We start from the raw sequence: 22,143 nt of genomic DNA, 5'->3' as shown, positions 1-22,143 counted from the left end.
AAAGGGAGGGCTGTTTCCTCAGAGCCTGAGGTGCAGAAGTGGACGGCACTGAGCTCTGACCTGGGAGCTGTGCCTGAGCCTCCCACACCAGGAGGGAGGCTCTGTGTCCACCTCACAGAGGACACAACTGTGGAGCAGAGCCTCCTGCTGGCCGTCCACAGCCCCAGGCCCACAGGCACGCCCCCAGGAAACTCAGATGAAATGCTCTCTCCAAACTGCACGGAACTGACATGTTGTTGACAATCTCTTTAATCCTCAGTGTGACGGGCCTGGGCCCCAGCGCAGAGCCTGCTGCCGGACTCAAACAGAGACACTGCACCCTCTAACTTCCAGCTGGGCCCTACAGCGAGGTCTTTCCACCACCGGTCTCTGGGCCAGTGACAGTCGGCCAGAAATGCCGTGCCGGCTGGGAACAAGTTAACCACCCTGACACCGTGACGGTCACTCTCAGGAGTCCCTGTGGGTGGTTCTGTGTTTGTCTCTGCTGGAGAGCCCATGAACTCACCGGTCCAAACAATCGAACAACACTGTGGGCTAATTTCTTGACTGGGGCTCCCACAGTGGGTTGGCGTGAACCTGGGCCTGCTGCCCTGAGTGACTATCACACTGCTGACCAGCTTCCTGCTCTGTCTGCCCAGAGGACAGGATTTTCTAATTCACACTTGAAGACAGTGGCTCCTGGCTCTTGGGGCAGGGCCCCGAGTGAGCAGAGGGCCCCACAGCCTGGGAGCTGTTTAGTGCAAAGCCACAAACAAAAATAACCTGACTGGGGAAATGCTTGATTCATAAAGAAAGACAAAGAGCTGTTAGTGTAAAGGTGTGTCTGCATGTCACCCCAGAGGACCAGCTTTGCACCAGAACCCATGAAACAGATGACAGTCACAGATGAAAAGCACACAGATGACCAGCACACGCGTGTGGAGAAGGACTGTTCACGGTGGGAATCAAGGAAACTGCATTAGAACAACCGTGAGCCACTTTCTCTGCCACCCTGGAAGACACGAAGAACACTGTGCGCAGGTCGACGTGGGCACCCTCACGGATGGAGTGAGATGTGCGCGGTGGCTCCTTCCGGATGTCTCTCCGTGTTCTCTCTCTCTCTCTCTCTCTCTCTGTTCTCTCTCTCTCTCTCTCTCTCAACACTGGTCATGTATAGCTCAGGAAAAACAAAAACATCACTCTTTTAAAATTATATTTTGCCGAGTTATTTTCTGCTTACCACAAGGAAGCAAAGCTCACAAATATCTCCCCGGCTGACCGCAGCAGCAATTACAGCCTCAGATGTCGGCATGAGGACAGCTGGAGGAGCCTGTTTTCTTTGGCCCGATGGGGACACCGGGTCCCTGCAGCAGTGGGAAAAAGCAGCTCGGCTCCCAGTGCTCCTACAGGTCTGCAGGGTTAACGGGAGCTGAGCGCCCTTCCGGAGTCTGAGCGGCACACGCGCGCGTGGCCCGCCTGCTCACAAAGCATGGGCCCCAGCCTCCACCTCTGCTTCTGAACGATGCCCCAAAAGCTCCTGGAGAAAGACACGGATGTCACACACAGGCAGGGCCCACGAAGGCCACAGCAAACATGGACCCAGCAGGACAGCCCTGCCACAAAGCCAGGAAATTCCCCAACACCAGCCCACCCCAGTCAAAAGAGCCAATCGCACATCCCCAGGGCCCGGAACAGCAGAGTTCCAATTATGCTTCTCCAGATTCCGAGGACAATTTTGGCTACCTTCTTCCAAATGTGAGCCCTGTGATCAGATGACTAACATACAAAACAGTGAGACACCAGTGCTGGTGAGGAGGCAGGGAGGCTGGAGGCTGGCTCTCTCACACAAGGACGGCAGGAGGTAAGACGGGACAGCCACTCTGGAATCTGGAAGTTTCTTAAGAAACGAAACAGGCACATACGAAGTCACCCAGCAGCGCGACTCCTAGGCATTCTCGCGAGGCAGGATGCTTCTCACCACTTTATTCGTTAAAGCAGAGCCCTGAAAACAACCCAAATGTCCTTCATCCCCGGGCGAGAGGCTGGGGTGGGGCCTGAGGGAGCCCTGTGCTGACTGAACATTTCTGTATCTTGACTGTGATGGTGGTCACAGAACCCCCCCCACACACACACACACACACACACACAGGTGCATGCAAAGCCAGTGACCTCGGAATGAGGGCTGGGGTAGCACCGTGTCCACTTTCCGGCTCTTTTTTTTTTTTTTAATTTATTTATTTTTTACAGAGAGTGAGTCAGAGAGAGGGATAGACAGGGACAGACAGACAGGAACGGAGAGAGATGAGAAGCATCAATCAGTTTTTCATTGTGCGTTGCAACACCTTACTTGTTCATTGATTGCTTTGTCATATGTGCCTTGACCATGGGCCTTCAGCAGACCGAGTAACCCCTTGCTGGAGCCAGTGACCTTGGATTCCAAGCTGGTGGGCTTTTGCTCAAACCAGATGAGCCCGCGCTCAAGCTGGCGACCTCGGGGTCGCAAACCTGGGTCCTCTGCATCCCAGTCCGACGCTCTATCCACTGCGCCACCACCTGGTCAGGACACTTTCCGATTCTGACACCATAGCCTGTTATCAACATGGAACCAGGCAAAGGACACACAGGCAAAGACCTCCTTATAACTGTTTTACAACTTACTATGTATCTACAATAATTTCAAAAATAAATTTCTTTAAGGAAACAAAAGCAAGTACACCATGGCACACGTCCCCAGCCCTTCCTGTGCGCGCTGTCACAGGGTGACACGTCCCCCAGCCCCTTCCTATGTGCGCTGTCACAGGGTGACCTGTTTACCCAAAGGCTCCGCCCACCACGTCCACCGGCCCAGGGGCTCCAGGTGCAGGCCAAGCGCTTAGACCAACGTTCAGAACACAGAAGCTCGACACACGGCTCGTGAGACCCGTCTCTGTCACGCCTAGGGGACCACAGTGGATGGGACAGAATGTGGAGTGCGGGGGTGGGGGTGAGGGGGCTCAGAAGTCACCCACTTCCCACACACGCCTGAATCCGTCTGTGCACCCCAGAAACACCGTCCCTGTCTCAGCAGAGCAACTCCGGCACAGGCAAACCCTCTTCCACTTGTCCCAGAGGCTGGGTTTTAGGAAGCGCCACCTTGCTGCAAGCCAGCACTTCCTCCCTGTGACTTCTCACTGCTCCTGGTTCTGACACCTCCAGAGAGAGCAGTGCAGAGCCCACCAGACAACACGGCCCCTCGAGAACTAAATGGCCATGCCTGGGACACAGCACACAGCTCTCCCCACCGAGTTCAGCCCTGCGCTGGCCGTCCCCACGTGGAGCCTGGCAGCAGGGCCGGGGTGACCCCAGCACATCAGCCTGAGTCCTGGAACAAGGCTCCGTCTGGAGTCCCCGTCAGGGCTTCTGTGCTCCGTGTGTGTGCCTGCCAGGCCTGGCCACTGCAGCTCCGTGTGTGTGCCTGCCAGTCCTGTCCACTGCAGCTCCGTGTGTGTGCCTGCCAGGCCTGTCCACTGCAGCTCTGTGTGTGTGCCTGCCAGTCCTGTCCACTGCAGCTCTGTGTGTGTGCCTGCCAGTCCTGTCCACTGCAGCTCTGTGTGTGTGCCTGCCAGGCCTGTCCACTGCAGCTCCGTGTGTGTGCCTGCCAGTCCTGTCCACTGCAGCTCCGTGTGTGTGCCTGCCAGGCCTGGCCACTGCAGCTCCGTGTGTGTGCCTGCCAGTCCTGTCCACTGCAGCTCCGTGTGTGTGCCTGCCAGGCCTGTCCACTGCAGCTCCGTGTGTGTGCCTGCCAGTCCTGTCCACTGCAGCTCCGTGTGTGTGCCTGCCAGTCCTGTCCACTGCAGCTCTGTGTGTGTGCCTGCCAGTCCTGTCCACTGCAGCTCTGTGTGTGTGCCTGCCAGTCCTGTCCACTGCAGCTCTGTGTGTGTGCCTGCCAGTCCTGTCCACTGCAGCTCTGTGTGTGTGCCTGCCAGGCCTGGCCACTGCAGCTCTGTGTGTGTGCCTGCCAGGCCTGTCCACTGCAGCTCTGTGTGTGTGCCTGCCAGTCCTGTCCACTGCAGCTCCGTGTGTGTGCCTGCCAGTCCTGTCCACTGCAGCTCCGTGTGTGTGCCTGCCAGGCCTGTCCACTGCAGCTCCGTGTGTGTGCCTGCCAGTCCTGTCCACTGCAGCTCCGTGTGTGTGCCTGCCAGGCCTGGCCACTGCAGCTCCGTGTGTGTGCCTGCCAGTCCTGTCCACTGCAGCTCCGTGTGTGTGCCTGCCAGGCCTGTCCACTGCAGCTCCGTGTGTGTGCCTGCCAGTCCTGTCCACTGCAGCTCTGTGTGTGTGCCTGCCAGTCCTGTCCACTGCAGCTCTGTGTGTGTGCCTGCCAGTCCTGTCCACTGCAGCTCTGTGTGTGTGCCTGCCAGGCCTGTCCACTGCAGCTCCGTGTGTGTGCCTGCCAGTCCTGTCCACTGCAGCTCCGTGTGTGTGCCTGCCAGTCCTGTCCACTGCAGCTCTGTGTGTGTGCCTGCCAGTCCTGTCCACTGCAGCTCTGTGTGTGTGCCTGCCAGGCCTGGCCACTGCAGCTCCGTGTGTGTGCCTGCCAGTCCTGTCCACTGCAGCTCCGTGTGTGTGCCTGCCAGTCCTGTCCACTGCAGCTCCGTGTGTGTGCCTGCCAGTCCTGTCCACTGCAGCTCCGTGTGTGTGCCTGCCAGTCCTGTCCACTGCAGCTCCGTGTGTGTGCCTGCCAGGCCTGTCCACTGCAGCTCCGTGTGTGTGCCTGCCAGGCCTGTCCACTGCAGCTCCGTGTGTGTGCCTGCCAGTCCTGTCCACTGCAGCTCCGTGTGTGTGCCTGCCAGGCCTGGCCACTGCAGCTCCGTGTGTGTGCCTGCCAGTCCTGTCCACTGCAGCTCCGTGTGTGTGCCTGCCAGGCCTGTCCACTGCAGCTCCGTGTGTGTGCCTGCCAGTCCTGTCCACTGCAGCTCTGTGTGTGTGCCTGCCAGTCCTGTCCACTGCAGCTCCGTGTGTGTGCCTGCCAGTCCTGTCCACTGCAGCTCCGTGTGTGTGCCTGCCAGTCCTGTCCACTGCAGCTCCGTGTGTGTGCCTGCCAGTCCTGTCCACTGCAGCTCCGTGTGTGTGCCTGCCAGGCCTGTCCACTGCAGCTCCGTGTGTGTGCCTGCCAGGCCTGGCCACTGCAGCTCCGTGTGTGTGCCTGCCAGTCCTGTCCACTGCAGCTCCGTGTGTGTGCCTGCCAGTCCTGTCCACTGCAGCTCTGTGTGTGTGCCTGCCAGTCCTGTCCACTGCAGCTCTGTGTGTGTGCCTGCCAGTCCTGTCCACTGCAGCTCTGTGTGTGTGCCTGCCAGTCCTGTCCACTGCAGCTCTGTGTGTGTGCCTGCCAGGCCTGTCCACTGCAGCTCTGTGTGTGTGCCTGCCAGGCCTGTCCACTGCAGCTCCGTGTGTGTGCCTGCCAGGCCTGTCCACTGCAGCTCCGTGTGTGTGCCTGCCAGTCCTGTCCACTGCAGCTCCGTGTGTGTGCCTGCCAGGCCTGTCCACTGCAGCTCCGTGTGTGTGCCTGCCAGTCCTGTCCACTGCAGCTCCGTGTGTGTGCCTGCCAGGCCTGGCCACTGCAGCTCTGTGTGTGTGCCTGCCAGGCCTGTCCACTGCAGCTCTGTGTGTGTGCCTGCCAGTCCTGTCCACTGCAGCTCTGTGTGTGTGCCTGCCAGGCCTGGCCACTGCAGCGACGCCCCTCAACAGCCTCCTGTAAGACAGGAGAGCTGGGGGCCCTCACCTAGGCTCGGGACACGGGGGCCTCTGTCCTGAGACAGCACGTACGAGCCCAAGCTCAGGAAAAAGTGACCACAGCACAAATCTCTGGTGGTTGAACTTCCCATCTATCTAGATGCTAATTTTATATTTCAAACCAAATGTTCTCTTGCAGCTCACAGAAGCCGTACTCTTTCCCTAATTAGCCCTCCATGCAGCGGTGCCCATGGCAACCTGTGTCACTGCAGCGATGACACATGCCTCACCAGCGCCTGCCACAAACCCAGCATCCGCTCAGGAAGGCCACGGGCCCAGGAGAGGGCTTGTGTCCTTGACTCCAAGTACAACCCCGGCTTTCTTTCAGGAGGAAAGGACTCCCAGCAAGGTGGGGCACGGGGTCTGCTGCCTGAGCGACCAGAGCTCGCCGGGGGGGCTGGTTGAAGCTGACAGTCCAGACTCGGGGCCAGACTGACTGGAGGCCACACCGCCACAGCTGTGAGCCCAGCCAATTCCCGTTCCACTCTGGTGGGCTGGGCGGCTCAGACCAGGAGACAGCAAACCACAGCCCCTGCCCCGCCACCAGCAGCTTCGGTAAACACACTTGTCGGCACAACCACGTCCACTCGCTTATGCACGTCTGCAGCCCTGAGCCGTGTGACGGAGACCCCGTGGCCCACCAAGCCCAAGGCCCTTCCGAGCTGGCCTGACAGGAGAAATCTACCAAACACGCATGTGATTAGGACCAGCTCTCTGATGAGGGGGGAGATGGATAGTGACCAAAAACACTGACCGAACTGTAAACAACTACTTCATAAAACATGACAGCTGACGGGGGCAGGACACTTCAGGCCCAGACTGTGGGCGCCCAGAACAGACAGGCAGGCACTGAGCCCTGGGGCCGTGTGCCGGTGCCGGAAGGGTGAGCTCCGGCATCTCCCCGGGACCCTTCGATATCTTTGGACTCTGCCATCACGCCCGTGTTACCTAATCAAAGCACAACTTTTAAGCACTGTACACAAAACAGAAGAACAGACCAACCACTGGAATGGAATGCAAGCCCAGAGAAGGGTTAAAAATGTTTAACAAGGGCAGAACGTCCACTAAGTGCCACGGGATAACTGTATCTTTCCTTTCGAAAAAAATTAAGTCAGACTGCTACCTTACATGAAACACAGACATATATTTCAATTAGTTTAGAAAGCAAGATATAAAAATCAAGACTCCAAATTTGGAGAAAAGTATATAAGAAAATGTTTTTAATTAACTGGAAAAAAGACTTGTTAATAATTGTTGTACACATGAAACTAATGTCATATGTCAAACTTCAGTTTTAAAAAAAGTTAAAAATTTAAAATTAATATCATCAAAAACCATGAAACAAATTGGAAAAATGTATGCATAAGATATACACCAAGGCCCTGGCCGGTTGGCTCAGCGGTGGAGCGTCGGCCTGGCGTGCGGGGGACCCGGGTTCGATTCCCGGCCAGGGCACATAGGAGAAGCGCCCATTTGCTTCTCTCCCCCGCCCCTTCCTCTCTGTCTCTCTCTTCCCCTCCCGCAGCCAGGGCTCCATTGGAGCAAGGATGGCCCGGGCGCTGGGGATGGCTCCTTGGCCTCTGCCCCAGGCGCTGGAGTGGCTCTGGTCGCGGCAGAGTGACGCCCCGGAGGGGTAGAGCATCGCCCCCTGGTGGGCAGAGCGTTGCCCCTGGTGGGCGTGCCGGGTGGATCCCGGTCGGGCGCATGCGGGAGTCTGTCTGACTGTCTCCCCATTTCCAGCTTCAGAAAAATACAAAAGAAGAAAAAAAAAAGATACACACCAAAAAATCATTTTTGTCTCTTTTTTTTTAAATGTTTTATTGATTTTTAGAGAGAGGAAAAGAGAGAGCAGAGACAGAGAAACAGATTGATGTTCTTGATCGGGGATTGAACCGGCAACCTCTGTGCTTCAGGATAATGCTCTAACCAACTGAGCTGTCCAGCCAGGGCTCAAGTCCTTATTGAAAAAAGGTATTTCAACAAGAAAATAGGCAAAAGATGCGACGAGAAAACTTATGGGAAAAAGACAAAAGGCAAATAAATAGGCACCCTGGGAAGTCGAGTGGGGCCCGGGGCACCTCCTTTCAACTCCGCACGGCCCCTGCCCTGCCAGCCCTCCCTTCCCAGGGGCGTCCCAGAGCACGGTCACACAGGAGCGCAGCGACACACGAACTCTCCCGGGGAGCTGCTGGGACCTCCGGGAAGTCGCTGAGCATCTCTGGTCTCTCATATGTACTTGATCACTGTCTCCGGTTCCCGTTCAGCCCACCAGTCCATCAACTACAATTCCAGTGCTGGCAACCCAGCTCTCAGCAGTCACAGAGGAGAAAGCAAGAACAATGCAAGAGGGGACATTCTACGGAGAAAAACCACCCAGGCTCCCAGGGAACTGCTTGCAAGATGAGCGGCCCGCCCCCACTGGTGTAAGGACAAGCAGTCCGCTGCCGGACCAGGCGAACAGCACTGCTGTGGAGCACCCTGGCTCGGAGCAGACGCTGGAGGTTCCTGGTGGGCTGTCACGATTACAAAGGAAAAGATGGTCTGCAGGAGGCAGCTTTGCTTCTTCCCCGAATAAACCGCACCCAGGATCCAAGGAGTCCACGGGCAAAGCACTGGCTTCCCAGCACAGCTGTCCACTGGTCGCATGTCAGCCAAGCCCATGAACCGAGACTACACTGGGCACTTGGGACCAACTGCCTATGGAGAGCACACGTGATACTCTGAAGGAAGAAAAGGGGTCATGACCCTTCCAGAGGTGACCTGTCACTGTGCACTCCAGACTCCCCCCTGAGAAGGACAGTGTGGTCAGCACATGACAGGCCTTTCTCCCAACACTACCATCAAGAAGATAAATGAGGTATGTGAGTTCCTTATATGGGGCTTGCAAGGCTGACCCAGGAGCCACGCCACTCGCTGACAGTGCTCAGCAGTACACCAGGAACCAGGGCAGGCAATGCGCCGTACTGTCCCTCCGCGTGTGGCCCGGAAGGTAGCCAGAGACTGGAAACCCGTCGAGTGAGTCTTCTCCACCACCAGTTGGACGGAGGTGACTGCGGGTGACCCAGCCTCTCTGATGGACTCGTCTGTGAAGCCCAGCACGTGCACTTGGCCACGAGACCTCAAGGCCCCCGAGCACCCAGGACTGAGGTGATCTGTGATGGAGGAGTGCTCTGCACACAGGGAGCCTCCGACGGAGACCAGTGAGGCAAGCTCCGGAACCGTGGCCGAGAGCCCCTCCCGTCTGCAGGCAGCTGACGTGCACTTACAGCAGCAGAGAGGCGGCCAGCCAGCCCAGGTGCCCTCCAAAGCGTGCAGACACCTGATAGGCCAGGCTGTGGTGGCAGTGTGCCTCGTGGGGCTGGGGGTCGAGGGCGGAACAGAGACCCCGCCCCCAGCAAGGGCAGAGGGGACGCAGAGGCCTGCAGAACCCACAGCCCAGCTTGCCCTTCCAACCAGCCACGTGCACCAGAGCCAGCAGCCCTGTCTGAACACGCACTGATCTAACATTAACTCCTCGCAACCCCTTCTTTCAAGTAAGAAACTGGTCTTAGAAGAAACAGGACGGGACCTGGTTCGTCCAGCCCCGAAGCACAGGCTCATGAGGAAGGTTCAAGAAGCTATAAATGAGAAGGGCAGGGACAGGGCACACTGAGCCCCTGGTGGAGGGCATCACCCTCAGAGGAGAGACCTGGAAGCCCATCTCTGAATGCCCTCTCTATCCCACCGGGGTCCTCGCTAAGCGGTCACCATGACAACCACGCGGTGGACGCGGGACTTCACAAAGCACCCTTCTTCTCCACCAGTTCAGGCCCACAGGGTCAGCACAGGCTGACGGCTAGTGAGCAAGGCACACCCAGCGGTGAGGAGTGGCCAGGGCTCTCACGACCCCAGAGTCAGGCCCACAGGGTCAGCACAGGCTGACGGCTAGTGAGCAAGGCACACCCAGCGGTGAGGAGTGGCCAGGGCTCTCACGACCCCAGAGTCAGGCCCACAGGGTCAGCACAGGCTGACGGCTAGTGAGCGAGGCACACCCAGCGGTGAGGAGTGGCCAGGGGCCCTCACGACCCCCGAGCAGCACAAATGGCCCCTGAATGGAACATGGCGGAAGCTGGACCAGAGAGACAGCAGACACAGCCGGGCCCTAGCGGGGGTGGGGACTCTAACTTGGGGACACCCCCTGGGGAGTCGAAGGGTCACTGGTTGGGGATACTTCAGCCATCCTGGCACAAGCTTGTGCTATGGGATATGACCACACAGGGACCTGCAGGCCTCCCCAGACGGACATTTCCGGGAGGACAACACAGTGACCCCCAGGGGACAGAGGCGTCTCCACTCTCCACTGGGTTCCAGAGGCTCCTGCAAGCTGGGGTGGCGAGGACAGCACAGTACTTTTCCACAGCTCCTGGGGCAGGACAATGCTCCGGCCCAGCAGGCCCACCCTCAGTGAGTTGAGGCGCGGTGGTCAACACTCTGTCCTTTATGACACTGGCACCTCTTTTCCTGTTTCCCGTGAGAACAAGAGTGTGAGTGAGGAAACCCTGTACCAGCAGAGAGCAGGCTGTGCTCCCAGGAAGAGCCTCTCCTCTTCCACGGGAGACTGACCCCACAAGACAAGAGGGATCTTGGGAACACAAGTCAGCACCCAACTCACCAAGACCCACCTGAAAACCCTGGAAGTCCCCGACTGTCTGGGCTTCCCAGCACCTGAAAGGAAACCAGAGCGCCCCCTGCTGGCCAGTCAGGGCGGTGCCGGGGCTCGCAGGGCAGGTCCTGCCCCTCCTAGCTCAGCACCTGGGCAGAAAGAACACTGACCAGAAGTGCACGGGACTCTCTAGGGACCCGTCCACTGACCCAGACCTAATGCGCTCCTGGGCAACACAGCAGCCTGGAGAGAAACAGCCAAAGGCTTGCTTTTCCCCTTTGTTTTCCAAATTTCTTTTAATCAACATGTATTTTAATAACAAAAAACAATCACTTTTAACAAAAAAGACTGTGCCAGTATTTCCCATTAGGCCACACTGCTCTGTGGTCCCACCAGAGACCAGCAGCAATAAGCAGAGATCACGAAGAAAGGAAAATTGTGAGTTAATGACAAAATTAAAAGTCACCGAGGTGATCGTGTCGAGTTCACTCTGAAGAAACTGGCGAGTCTAGAAAGCAGGGAAGTGCGAGAGAAACGGTCCGAGGAAACCACGTGCGGCCGAGAGAAACGGTCCGAGGAAACACGTGCGGCCGAGAGAAACCACGTGCGGCCAAGGAAACCACGTGCGGCAGAGAGAAACGGTCGGAGGAAACCTCGTGCGGCCGAGGAAACCTCGTGCGGCCAAGGAAACCACGTGCGGCCGAGAGAAACGGTCCGAGGAAACACGTGCCGCCGAGAGAAACGGTCCGAGGAAACCACGTGCGGCCGAGAGAAACGGTCCGAGGAAACCACGTGCGGCCGAGAGAAACGGTCCGAGGAAACCACGTGCGGCCGAGAGAAACGGTCCGAGGAAACCACGTGCGGCCGAGGCTCCGCAGGGCCTGCGCGGCTCTGGACCATGGGAGCGCTGGTCACTCTACAAACCAGCTTCAGCAGGAATACGGGCCACAGAGCAGACGCCCGGGACAAGCGGTGGAGAAAGGGAGAGCAGGGAGTCAGCCGGGGACAGGTTTGCGAGAGTCTGCGTTCACAGAAAGGCAGGCGGCCGCATCGGCGGGGCCTCCTGACCTAGGAGCCACGGAAACAGGAGGAAAGGTGCCTGGGCTCTTGTGCACCCCCCAAACCTTGCAGGTTCTTGCAGTGCCCAGGACTAGGGGGCTTCCTCCCCCAAGCCCTGGGCAGTGGCAGCTGAGAGGAGGTGCCCCGACACAGTGAGTGCCCTCTGTACACACACCCTGCACTTGTCTGCCCAGCCAGACAGATGAATCAGTGCATGCCGCCTCCCAAGAGCAGAGCTGCCTTCCTGGATGGAGGCCTGGAGTGGTCCGGACCAGCAGCCATCAGGCCGGGTGGGACCTCCAGACTCTCAAGGTGTCCCCAACATGGTGGTCTCAGGGATCCCACTCCTGGACCCTGCTGCCACACGTACTCAAGCTCACACCTGCTCTGAGAGGCTCAGGAGGGCTTGCTGCAGGCACGAGAAGTGGGGGGACGGGACAGAGCAGTGCTGATCCCCGTCTCCCCAGCGCAGCCAGTGCTGCACGCCTCGTCCCACCTGACTACACGGTGAACAGTGTGTACTGTCTTCTGCTGCTCTGACTGCCGCACACCAGGAATTACAAAGAGCTTGAGACAGAGAAAAACGTTAATGCTCAGAACTTGGTGGTAACAGACGACAAACTGAAATGTGTACAGGTATTTTTTTTTTTTTTTTTTTTTTGCATTTTTCTGAAGCTGGAAACGGAGAGACAGTCAGACAGACTCCCGCATGCGCCCGACCGGGATCCACCCGGCACGCCCACCAGGGGCGATGCTCTGCCCACCAGGGGGCGATGCTCTGCCCATCCTGGGCGTCGCCATGTTGTGACCAGAGCCACTCTAGCGCCTGAGGCAGAGGCCAAGGAGCCATCCCCAGCGCCTGGGCCATCTTTGCTCCAATGGAGCCTTGGCTGCGGGAGGGGAAGAGAGAGACAGAGAGGAAGGCGCGGCGGAGGGGTGGAGAAGCAAATGGGCGCTTCTCCTGTGTGCCCTGGCCGGGAATCGAACCCGGGTCCTCCGCACGCTAGGCCGACGCTCTACCGCTGAGCCAACCGGCCAGGGCCTGTACAGGTATTTTTGTGGTGAATTTACGTTAAGCTCGAGATGAGATTTTTAGATGCGAACTTCCACACACATCAGTGCAGTTCCCGGGCGGCATTTCTCCGCCTCCCTCTGTGCGCCAGGCCACCCATTCCCCAGGGCACAGCCTAGAGGCCCAGCTCCAGCCGTCGCCACCCTGGCACCTCCCGAGCCATGAACAGCCCCTTGAAATCATAGATTGGGTGGCTGAAGAAAGACAGCCATGGTGTTCCCACCCAAGAGTGGTGAAATGCTTATTTGTCCTAAGCTGCTTTGGTGAGCACTGAGTATGTCCACGTGTGACTCGTTCCACCCTCTGCATCACGCGGACAGACGCGGCGATGTGACCCTTCACTGTCCCTCCAGGCCAGGACACGAGGGGAGGCCCGCGGGAGCGCAGCACCTACCTCAGGACGCTCCTCCGTGGAGCCCTGCGCGGAGTCAGGCGCCGGCAGCGGCCTTGGCTCCGAAGCGGATGCGGTCTTCACCTTTTTGTCCCTTCTCTCGGGCACGCGGGTGGCCCTCTTCTGCTTCGCCATCCTGCAACAGACAGACGGCGAGCGGGGAATGAGAGGTCTTGAGCCACAGTCTTTTCGTATTCTCCCGCGTGAGAGAAACACAAAGGTGTCTCAGAAACTAGGAGACTACATAAAAGGTGGGAAGACTCAGACCTCTAGGCTCATCACCTTAGGCCAGGTGATCCCCAACCTTTTTTGGGCCACGGACCGGCCTTTAGGGTGGGACGGATAAATGTATCACGTGATCGAGACAAGCGTCCAGAGTGAGTCTTAGACGGATGTAACAGAGGGAATCTGGTCATTTAAAAAAAATAAAACATCGTTCAGACTTAAATATAAATAAAACGGAAATAATGTAAGTTACTTATTCTTTCTCTGCGGACTGGTACCAAATGGCCCCCAGACCAGTACCGGTCCGCAGCCCGGGGGTTGGGGACCATTGCCTTAGACAACTGAATGTCTTCTCTTTTCTGAGTGTTTTAGCACACTGTACACTCTGTATTTCTAACAAAACATCAACAGGAAGCTGTTGAACATTAAGAGAAATATAATTTTAAAATTTTTTTATGGTTTTATTTGAGCCAAAGCAGAAACATCAGCTTAATGACCGTCAAAATTTTCCCGAAGTGAAAATTATAAAAATTTGTCTATTTCCTAATTTTTGACAATTTGAGGTTATTTTTATTTTCTGCTCTTATGGACTGACTCACGCTTCCCCACCAGCGAGGGAGGCTGCCCTTGGCCACACGCACCGTCAGCAGGGTGCTGGGTTGCCAACACTGGAGGCTCACAGTGTGTCTGGGGTGGCCTCCTTGGAGGGAGGAGCAGCAGCAGCTGGGGCCACACGACGGGCTGCCACGTAACCTGAGGAGCTAGAGCTCCGAGTGTGGTAACAGAAAAGCCCACGAATTCTAATACCAAGTGCCTTCGTGGGACCATGTGATGGGGAACCCAGAGACAAGATGGAGGTCAGGGTCCTGAAGGCAGGTCGGAGGGCTCGGGGCGGCCATCTGAGGGGGCCAGGCCGACCCTTGGCGGGAGGAGCAGGAAGGGAATCGACTCCAGCTGCGGCAGTGCAGGCCAGGCTGGCCCTGGCAGAACGGCAGGAGCAGGCTGAAGCCCACCCCTGGACGGCTCCAGCCCCTCTGGGTGGAGCCTAACAGGGAGCTGGAAACAGAAGAGCATTTCCCATAGTCCCAGAAGTGGCCATGCGGGCACCCCCATGCGGAAGGAAATGGTGCCCCTGGACTGAGACAGTGTGATGACCAGTGTGTGCAAACACACATTGCTTTCTGTTTTGTTTTTGTTTTTTTTACAGAGACAGCGAGAGTCAGAGAGAGGGATAGACAGGAACGGAGAGAGATGAGAAGCATCAATCATTAGTTTTTCATTGCGTGTTGCAACACCTTAGTTGTTCATTGATTGCTTTTTCATATGTGCCTTGACCGCAGGCCTTCAGCAGACCGAGTGACCCCTTGCTGGAGCCAGCGACCTTGGGTTCAAGCTGGTGGGCTCTTGCTCAAACCAGATGAGCCCGCGCTCAAGCTGGTGACCTCGGGGTCTCGAACCTGGGTCCTCTGCATCCCAGTCCGACATTCTATCCACTGCGCCAACGCCTGGTCAGGCTGCTTTCTGTTCTTGTAAGGCACAACCCATCACACACAAACAAAAGGCGACATAGAAAAACCAGGGCAAACCAACACAAGGGGACCCATTCAATAATTCCAACAAATGAGACTGTGCTACATACAGACAGAGGATGAAAAATACACAACACTATGTGTACTGTTATCCAATTTTATTTTTAAGAGAATAACAGAGAAAGTTCCATTTGTGTACACACAGTCACACACATATAACAACGTCTGAAGGATACAAACAAAGCCTTTACGTAAGGGGGTGGTATTTCAAGAAACTATTTTTCATAGCTCAGTTTTATTTTGCTTTTTTCAAGACTTTGAAAAGACAGAGAACTCTGCCAGCAAATTACCTTGGAGAAATAATAAAAGCTTATTATTTACCTAACAGTTACCATAAAAATTAAGTTAAATCTATATTCGCTCTGTAAGTTATTTAAAAGTTTAATCACTAAGCCTGCTTGCTAAAGGGGGGGGGGGGGGGTAGTGAGACTGCCAAATTATAAAAAGGTTGCTTTTAACAGTTCCAAGGGATGGTGACTTCTAATTTCGAGGCAATGTTTGTATAGAAGACCATTCCTTACATTTATAGTTAATTGACTATTGACAAGAGGCTGAGACCACCTGATTGAAAAGAGCAGTCTTTTCAAGAATGGAGCTGGGACAACTGAACATCCGCATTGGAACCCCACCTCACACCATACACAAACTTAACTCAGAAAGGATAAAAAACCTAAATGTCAGAGCTGAACTATGAAAGTCTAAGAAGAAAACACTGCAGTAACTCTTCATGCCCTTGCATTAGACAATGGTTTCTCAGCTATACACCAAAAACATAAGCAGCAAAAGAGCAGGCAAATTTGACTCATCATAATTAAAAATGTCTGAGCTGGCCCTGGCCGGATGGCTCAGCGGTAGAGCGTCAGCCCAGCGTGCAGAAGTCCCGGGTTTGATTCCCGGCCAGGCCACACAGGAGAAGCGCCCATCTGCTTCTCCACCCCTCCCCCTCTCCTTCCTCTCTGTCTCTCTCTTCCCCTCCCGCAGCCGAGGCTCCACTGGAGCAAAGTTGGCCCGGGCGCTGGGGATGGCTCCATGGCCTCCGCCTCAGGCGCTAGAATGGCCCCACTTGCAACGGAACAACGCCCCAGATGGGCAGAGCACGCCCTGGTGGGCGTGCCAAGTGGATCCTGGTCGGTTGCATGTGAGAGTGTTTGCCTCTCCCCCCAACCTCCCCACCCCGCTTCTCACTTTGGAAAAATACAAACAACAACAAATGTCTGTACTACAAATGACGCCAGCAAGAAAGTAAAAAGGCATCCTGCACACAGACCTGGAGCAACACCTGCAAGTCTGCATCTGACAAGAGGCTTGTACACAGAATGTATCAGCCTTTGCAACTCAACCAAAAAAAAAAAAAAAGACAAATAACCTCATTTTAAAATGGGCAGAGATCTGAATATACATTTTTCTAAAGAAGATACACACATGGCCTGACCTGTGGTGGTGCAGTGGATAAAGCGTCGACCTGGAAATGCTGAGGTCGCCGGCTCGAAACCCTGGGCTTGCCTGGTCAAGGCACATATGGGAGTTGATGCTTCCTGCTCCTCCCCCTTCTCTCTCTCTCCCTCTCTGTCTCTCCTCTCTCTCCCTCTCTCCCTCCTTTCTAAAATGAATAAATAAAAGAAAAAGAAAAAAAATTAAAAAAAAAAAAAGGATGGACTAGATACAATATAACCCTTATGTTGTAAGAAAAATTCTATACAAATATGTACACAGGAAAAAACTAGAAGGAAATGCATTTTTAGAAATTAGACATATAGGCCCTGGCCAGTTGGCTCAGCGGTAGAGTGTCGGCCTGGTGTGCGGGGGACCCAGGTTCGATTCCCGGCCAGGGCACATAGGAGAAGCACCCATCTGCTTCTCCACTCCTCCCCCTCTCCTTCCTCTCTGTCTCTTTCTTCCCCTCCCGCAGCCAAGGCTCCACTGGAGCAAAGATGGCCCGGGCGCTGGGGATGGCTCCTTGGCCTCTGCCCCAGGCCCTAGAGTGGCTCTGGTCGCGACAGAGCGACGCCCCGGAGGGGCAGAGCATCGCCCCCTGGTGGGCAGAGCGTCGCCCCTGGTGGGTGAGCCGGGTGGATCCCGGTCGGGCGCATGCGGGAGTCTGTCTGACTGTCTCTCCCCGTTTCCAGCTTCAGAAAAATACAAAAAAAAAAAAGAAAAGAAAAGAAATTAGACATATAAAATACCCCCCCCCCTTATATTTTCTTGTAATTTCTGCAATAAGAGAAAAAAAATGCTCAGTGAAGGAAACCATTCCATCAGCACAAAGCTGACAGCCCAGGTCAGACAGACAGGAGAGGCTGCTAAAGGTCTGGGCTGGGCTGGTCTGGGCTGCAATTACCGATCAGGACAAGTCAAAGCCAGCAGGCTGCCAGAGAGCCACAGCTGAAGAGCCACAGCACAGGACCGTAAAAAATTAAAATCAGCTCTAGGAAGAAAAATCTTTTTTTAAAATCTGAAAATAATCCCTTCTAGTCCAGATGGCCCCTCTCACCCAGTGTATCGAAGTTACTTCTGATGTCTCGGCAGGTAATAGGGAAAGGCACCTCCCGACTCACTGGGCAGAGCCCCCCCAGAAGGAGGGTCTGGGCCCTCACAATCCACAGCCCTCTAGGAGACCAGTCCCAGCAGCACATGAGCGGAGTCCCAGTTCCTGGACCCAGGGCTGTGCTTTGCTCCTGTCCACTTTGATGCAGGACTATTCCAGGGCTGACCTGCCCACCTGGACAAACAGCCTCCAGCTTCTGCTCCTCCGCTCCCTGACCCTACTCCACCACACACACACCAAACTCTGAACTCTGTTACAAGAAGCATCCTACCTCCAAGCCCACCTCCCATCCTTCTAGCTCTTTCTTGCTCACCACCTCTTGGCACCGTGGGGTCCAATAACCCAACTTCACCAAGACCCTCACCCCTCTTCATGCACTTCATGTCCATGGTCCATTAGTTCAACTCACCTTTACACACACTCTCAGCTCCTTCTCTGGCAAAACCCCAACTCTCCTACCTGCTCCTGCTGGCGAGAAACCCTCAGGACCAGGGTGATTGGTCTCACTAGCCTCAAGGGGGATCTCTAGGGCTGACCAGTAGTTCCACCACTCTTCCCACCTGCAGCCTCTCGTCTGGACGACCGACCACCCGCCCTTCTTTCACTTCTCCTCATCCCTCAAGCTCCAGCATCGCCTCCCCTTCTCCATTCTCCGCGGAAGACTTCAATTCCCGATCACTGAACTTTCACAAGCTCCCACACCCACGGATCATCTGTCCTTCTCCGCTGTTGCGATGGCAACTGTCCACACTCCCACATCAAGGCCAAACCCTTTTCTTGTGCGCTGGGGCCCATCCCCCCTGCCTACCCCGCGGCAGCGCACTAGGCCCTTCCCTTCCTAAAATCATTTCTCCATCCCTTCCAGCGAATCAACCACAAGGTCCCACATCTTGCAAACTCCTCATTCCATGCGCTCCTCACCCCGCGCCCGCTTCCATCTCTGGAAAAACCCTCAAGAGGGGTCCACTTGCACTGTCGAATTCCCCTCCTGCCATTCCCCCTTGTCCCCGCTTCCAACCACGCTACCAAATGTGTTCTCATAACAAAGGTCCTCTCCTGGCCACACGGCGGCCAGGCCCCTCTGAGCCCTCTCCCCACCTAGACCTCAGCCTTTTCCCTGCAAAGACCTGAATAAAGCACACAGTTTCTAACAGCTCAAGGCCACACCTTTATAATGACCCCAATCCCCCCTAAAACCGCCTGCCGGAGAAAACTCAAGGCCGCCAAAAATAACCCAGCCGACCCCTAAAGACAGGGCCGGTCTCCCAGCCCCGTTCCACGGCCCCGCCCGGCCCCCGGCCCCCACTCACCAGGGGAAAGCGGGCGTCCTCCCCCGGGCCTGCAGGTCCCAGCCACGGCCGCCCGCCGCGGCGCTCCGGGTCCGTGTCCTCCCCATCCCGCCCCTGTGCCCACGTGGCCGGGCCACGCCGCGCTCCTGCAGGTCCCCCGCACGCGTGCTCCCGCACCCGCTGCTCCGCCAGCTACCACGCGGGATGTTTCTCCCCGGTGCTCATCACCGCCCCTTCGGCCCCGCCGGGTCCTTCCCTGGTGCATGCACGCGCGCCAGACCTGTGCACGGCAGTCGCGCGGGGCCTGGAGCGCTGGGAGCCCGCGAAGCGCGGTGACAGGAAGATCCAGGCGGCCGATGGCTCAGTCCTGGGGTTCCGCAGGGCTGCCCGGAGGCGAAGGACGCCAAGGCCCTCCGCGTGTCCCTCCCGCCGCCCCCGGAGGGCCTCCAGCCCCGCCGACGCTCCTGCACCGCCGCCACCCCGCCACTCACAGACTCCACCGCGCTCGCCTACCTGCGCGTGGCCGCCAACTCCGGCTTCCGGCAGGGGCGGTGCCCAGGTAACGCCGTCCCGCCCTCCGGAGCGGCGCCGCCCATTGGCCGGGGACCGCCTCCGTCTCCCTAATGACCAATAACAAGCAGCGGTTGCGCGGGGCCGGAAAGTGACGTCATCTCTAGATGCCGCCAGTCGCTGAGAGCCGCCGGTTGCCAGGCAACCCCTCCTCACGTGTGGCCGTCAGGGTTCCAGCCCCACACCGAGGTTTCTGGCCTTGGCTGAGGCTGCTATTCTGGGGTTCGGTGGGCTTGAATGGACGACGCCTCTTGTGATCTACGAGGATTCGTCTCAAACGTAATAAATTTATATAAATTATAAATGCTGTAATTTAAACTGCTCACGATGTTTAAATGTCACCAACGTTACACGTGTACGAAGGTTTTCTAGAGTCCTATCTTCAAGAATTTTGTAAATTCAGACTAGTGGTCACCTCAGGTTGGAGGTAAAGGATAGAGGTGTCTCTGATTCAAAACTGGTAAAATTAACCAGATGAGTGGCAGATACCTGAGTTAAATCCGTGTTCGGTTCTTAGAGATATTTAACAGTCGTGACACTTAGGGAACTGGGCCGGGTGGAGAGGATAGCCTCTGTGGCTCACTGCTAAGGTGAGGACAGTGAAGCGAGGCAGCAGCTCGTGGGGAGGTGCTTAGATGGGAAATGATAGCAAGCTAGTAGTATTCTCTAGTGTCACTCTCTGTGGATAATTAACTAGCTTGTTCCTAATTGTGAGGTGTTACAATTTACAATAAACATCCTGGCCTGATCTGTGGTGGCGCAGTGGATAAAGGCGTCAACCTGGAAACGCTGAGGTTGATGGTTCAAAACCCTGGGTTTGCCTGGTCAAGGCACATATGGGAGTTGATGCTTCCTGCTCCTCCCCTCTTCCTTCTCTCTCTCTCTCTCTCTCTCTCTTCCCTCTCTATAATAAATAAATAAAATCTTAAAAAAAAAAAACATTCTGCCTGTCTCTTGGCCACATATGTGAGAGTTTCTGCAAGGCAGGTACTCAGAATTTCTGGGCCCCAGGTATGAGCATGTCCAACTTTACTGACTGTAGGAGAAACTATTCAAACTGGTTCCACTGGGCCTCACGACTACACACACACACACACACACACACACACACACACAAATAAGAAAAAGAAAAAAAAAAGGTTTTATCCATCCATAAACTCAAATAATATAATTTACTTGTGCTTTTCATTTTAGCTCTGGTAATGCAGGAATAGGTGATTCAGATCACCCTCCTATTGAGAGCCGATTTTTAAAAGCTGGTCAAAATATATTTTTTTAAATCCTGTTCTATGGCATTAGTATGACAGTGAAATGATATATGGGACCGATAAACAGGAAGGAAAAAAAAGGGAAACCCAAAGAAGTAAGCCTTACATTCAGGGCTATTTTTTACTCAGGGATCAGTTAGTTCTAGAAGAAGCAACTGCAAGGCTGAGAACCTGAACAGAGGTTTTGACAGCTTTGTGGCTAAGGCAGAAGGTACTTGTAAATGTCGAAAACCTGCAAGGCCAGATCATCCACTGTGCCTGTGACAGGAAGGTGCCACTTGCCAGTCTCTGCTATTCCAAACTCTAATGTCCCATTCGACACTGCTCAGCTCAGCCCCAAGGCAGTGAGTGTCTTCTGCTGCTCCCTCCCACAGAGGACAGCCACCACTGAGCTGCTCAACTAGGCAAGGTTTCCCTCGCCAGCATGTCCCTTACCACTAGTGAAAAGCAGGTCCTTTGGGCCCTCTAAGGATCATAATCAGTGATGGGTCCTCTGCTCTCTTGGTAATAAATGTGTACTAACAAGCTCACCTCTCCATGCATCCTGGCCCCTATCAAGGCAGATCTGGCATCTCCACTTATTTTTTCTTTTTTCATTTTTCTGAAGCTGGAAACAGGGAGAGACAGTCAGACAGACTCCCGCATGCGCCCGACCGGGATCCTACCCGGCACGCCCACCAGGGGCTACGCTCTGCCCACCAGGGGGCGATGCTCTGCCCATCCTGGGCGTCGCCATGTTGCGACCAGAGCCACTCTAGCGCCTGAGGCAGAGGCCACAGAGCCATCCCCAGCGCCCGGGCCATCTTTGCTCCAATGGAGCCTTAGCTGCAGGAGGGGAAGAGAGAGACAGAGAGGAAAGCGCGGCGGAGGGGTGGAGAAGCAAATGGGCGCTTCTCCTGTGTGCCCTGGCCGGGAATCGAACCCGGGTCCTCCGCACGCTAGGCCGACGCTCTACCGCTGAGCCAACCGGCCAGGGCTCCACTTATTTTTTGATGACCACCATTACATCCAAGCCCCCCAAAAGTCATCTCAAGTAACTGAGGGAGGATGTAGGAGTGTAAAGTATCTCTGAATGCTGAAAGGCTTAGAGGCAATGATATTTGGTAGCACTGAGCACTCCTAGTACCCAGAGAGATCCTAGTTTCTTTCTTTATTTTATTTTATTTTTTAGATTTTATTTATTGATTTTTGGATAGAGGAGGGAGACAGAGAGAGAAAGAGTGGGAGAGTGAGAAAGATAGGGGAGAAGCAGGAAGCATCTACAATTAGTAGTTGCTTCCTGTATGTGCCTTGACCAGGCAAGCCCAGGGATTTGAACTGGCGACCTCAGCGTTCCAGGTCGATGCTTTATCCACTGGACCACCTCAGGTCAGCGAGATCCTGGTTTCTAAATAGCACCCCTGCAGACAAAAACCAGGGCTCCTGGGAGAGATGGCTGATTCCAGGGCTGGGGCAGAGAAAGTGCAAGACGTGCTTGGCAGAGGTCCTCTGGCCAGTTATAAAGGAAGCGATTGTGACATAGGAACAGAGGAACGGCGCTGGGACAACTGGCCTCCCACATACAGAAGAATGAAGTTGGACCCTGATCGCACAGCCTCGCCCACAGGTTAGGCTGTCCACATCTGCATTGCTGCTCGTCTACCCCAGAAATGGGAACTCGGCGTGATTATACAGTGTGTCCGTAAAGTCATGGTGCACTTTTGACTGGTCACAGGAAAGCAACAAAAGACGATAGAAATGTGAAA

At 55.5% G+C, this 22,143-nt stretch overlaps 1 protein-coding gene across 3 annotated transcripts in view; it reads right to left on the bottom strand.

The window, feature by feature from the left end:
* Nucleotides 1–19,114, bottom strand: part of C6H7orf50 (chromosome 6 C7orf50 homolog) — a 95,954-nt gene extending 76,840 nt beyond the window's left edge. The window contains exons 1-2 of one of the 3 annotated variants that reach the window (XM_066343897.1): nt 19,074–19,114; nt 12,916–13,048 (exon numbers count right to left, since the gene is read on the bottom strand). In XM_066343897.1, coding sequence (XP_066199994.1) covers nt 12,916–13,047 — 132 coding nt within the window. In that variant the 5' untranslated portion in view covers nt 13,048; nt 19,074–19,114. The other 2 variants (XM_066343896.1, XM_066343894.1) reach the window with 2 other exon arrangements.
* Nucleotides 19,115–22,143: the final 3,029 nt, after the last annotated feature.

The sequence above is a fragment of the Saccopteryx leptura genome, chromosome 6 (assembly GCF_036850995.1).
Source record: "Saccopteryx leptura isolate mSacLep1 chromosome 6, mSacLep1_pri_phased_curated, whole genome shotgun sequence".
NCBI lineage: Eukaryota > Metazoa > Chordata > Mammalia > Chiroptera > Emballonuridae > Saccopteryx > Saccopteryx leptura.
Note: the sequence above shows the minus strand (reverse complement) of the source record. Positions and strands in the feature narration are given on the sequence as shown.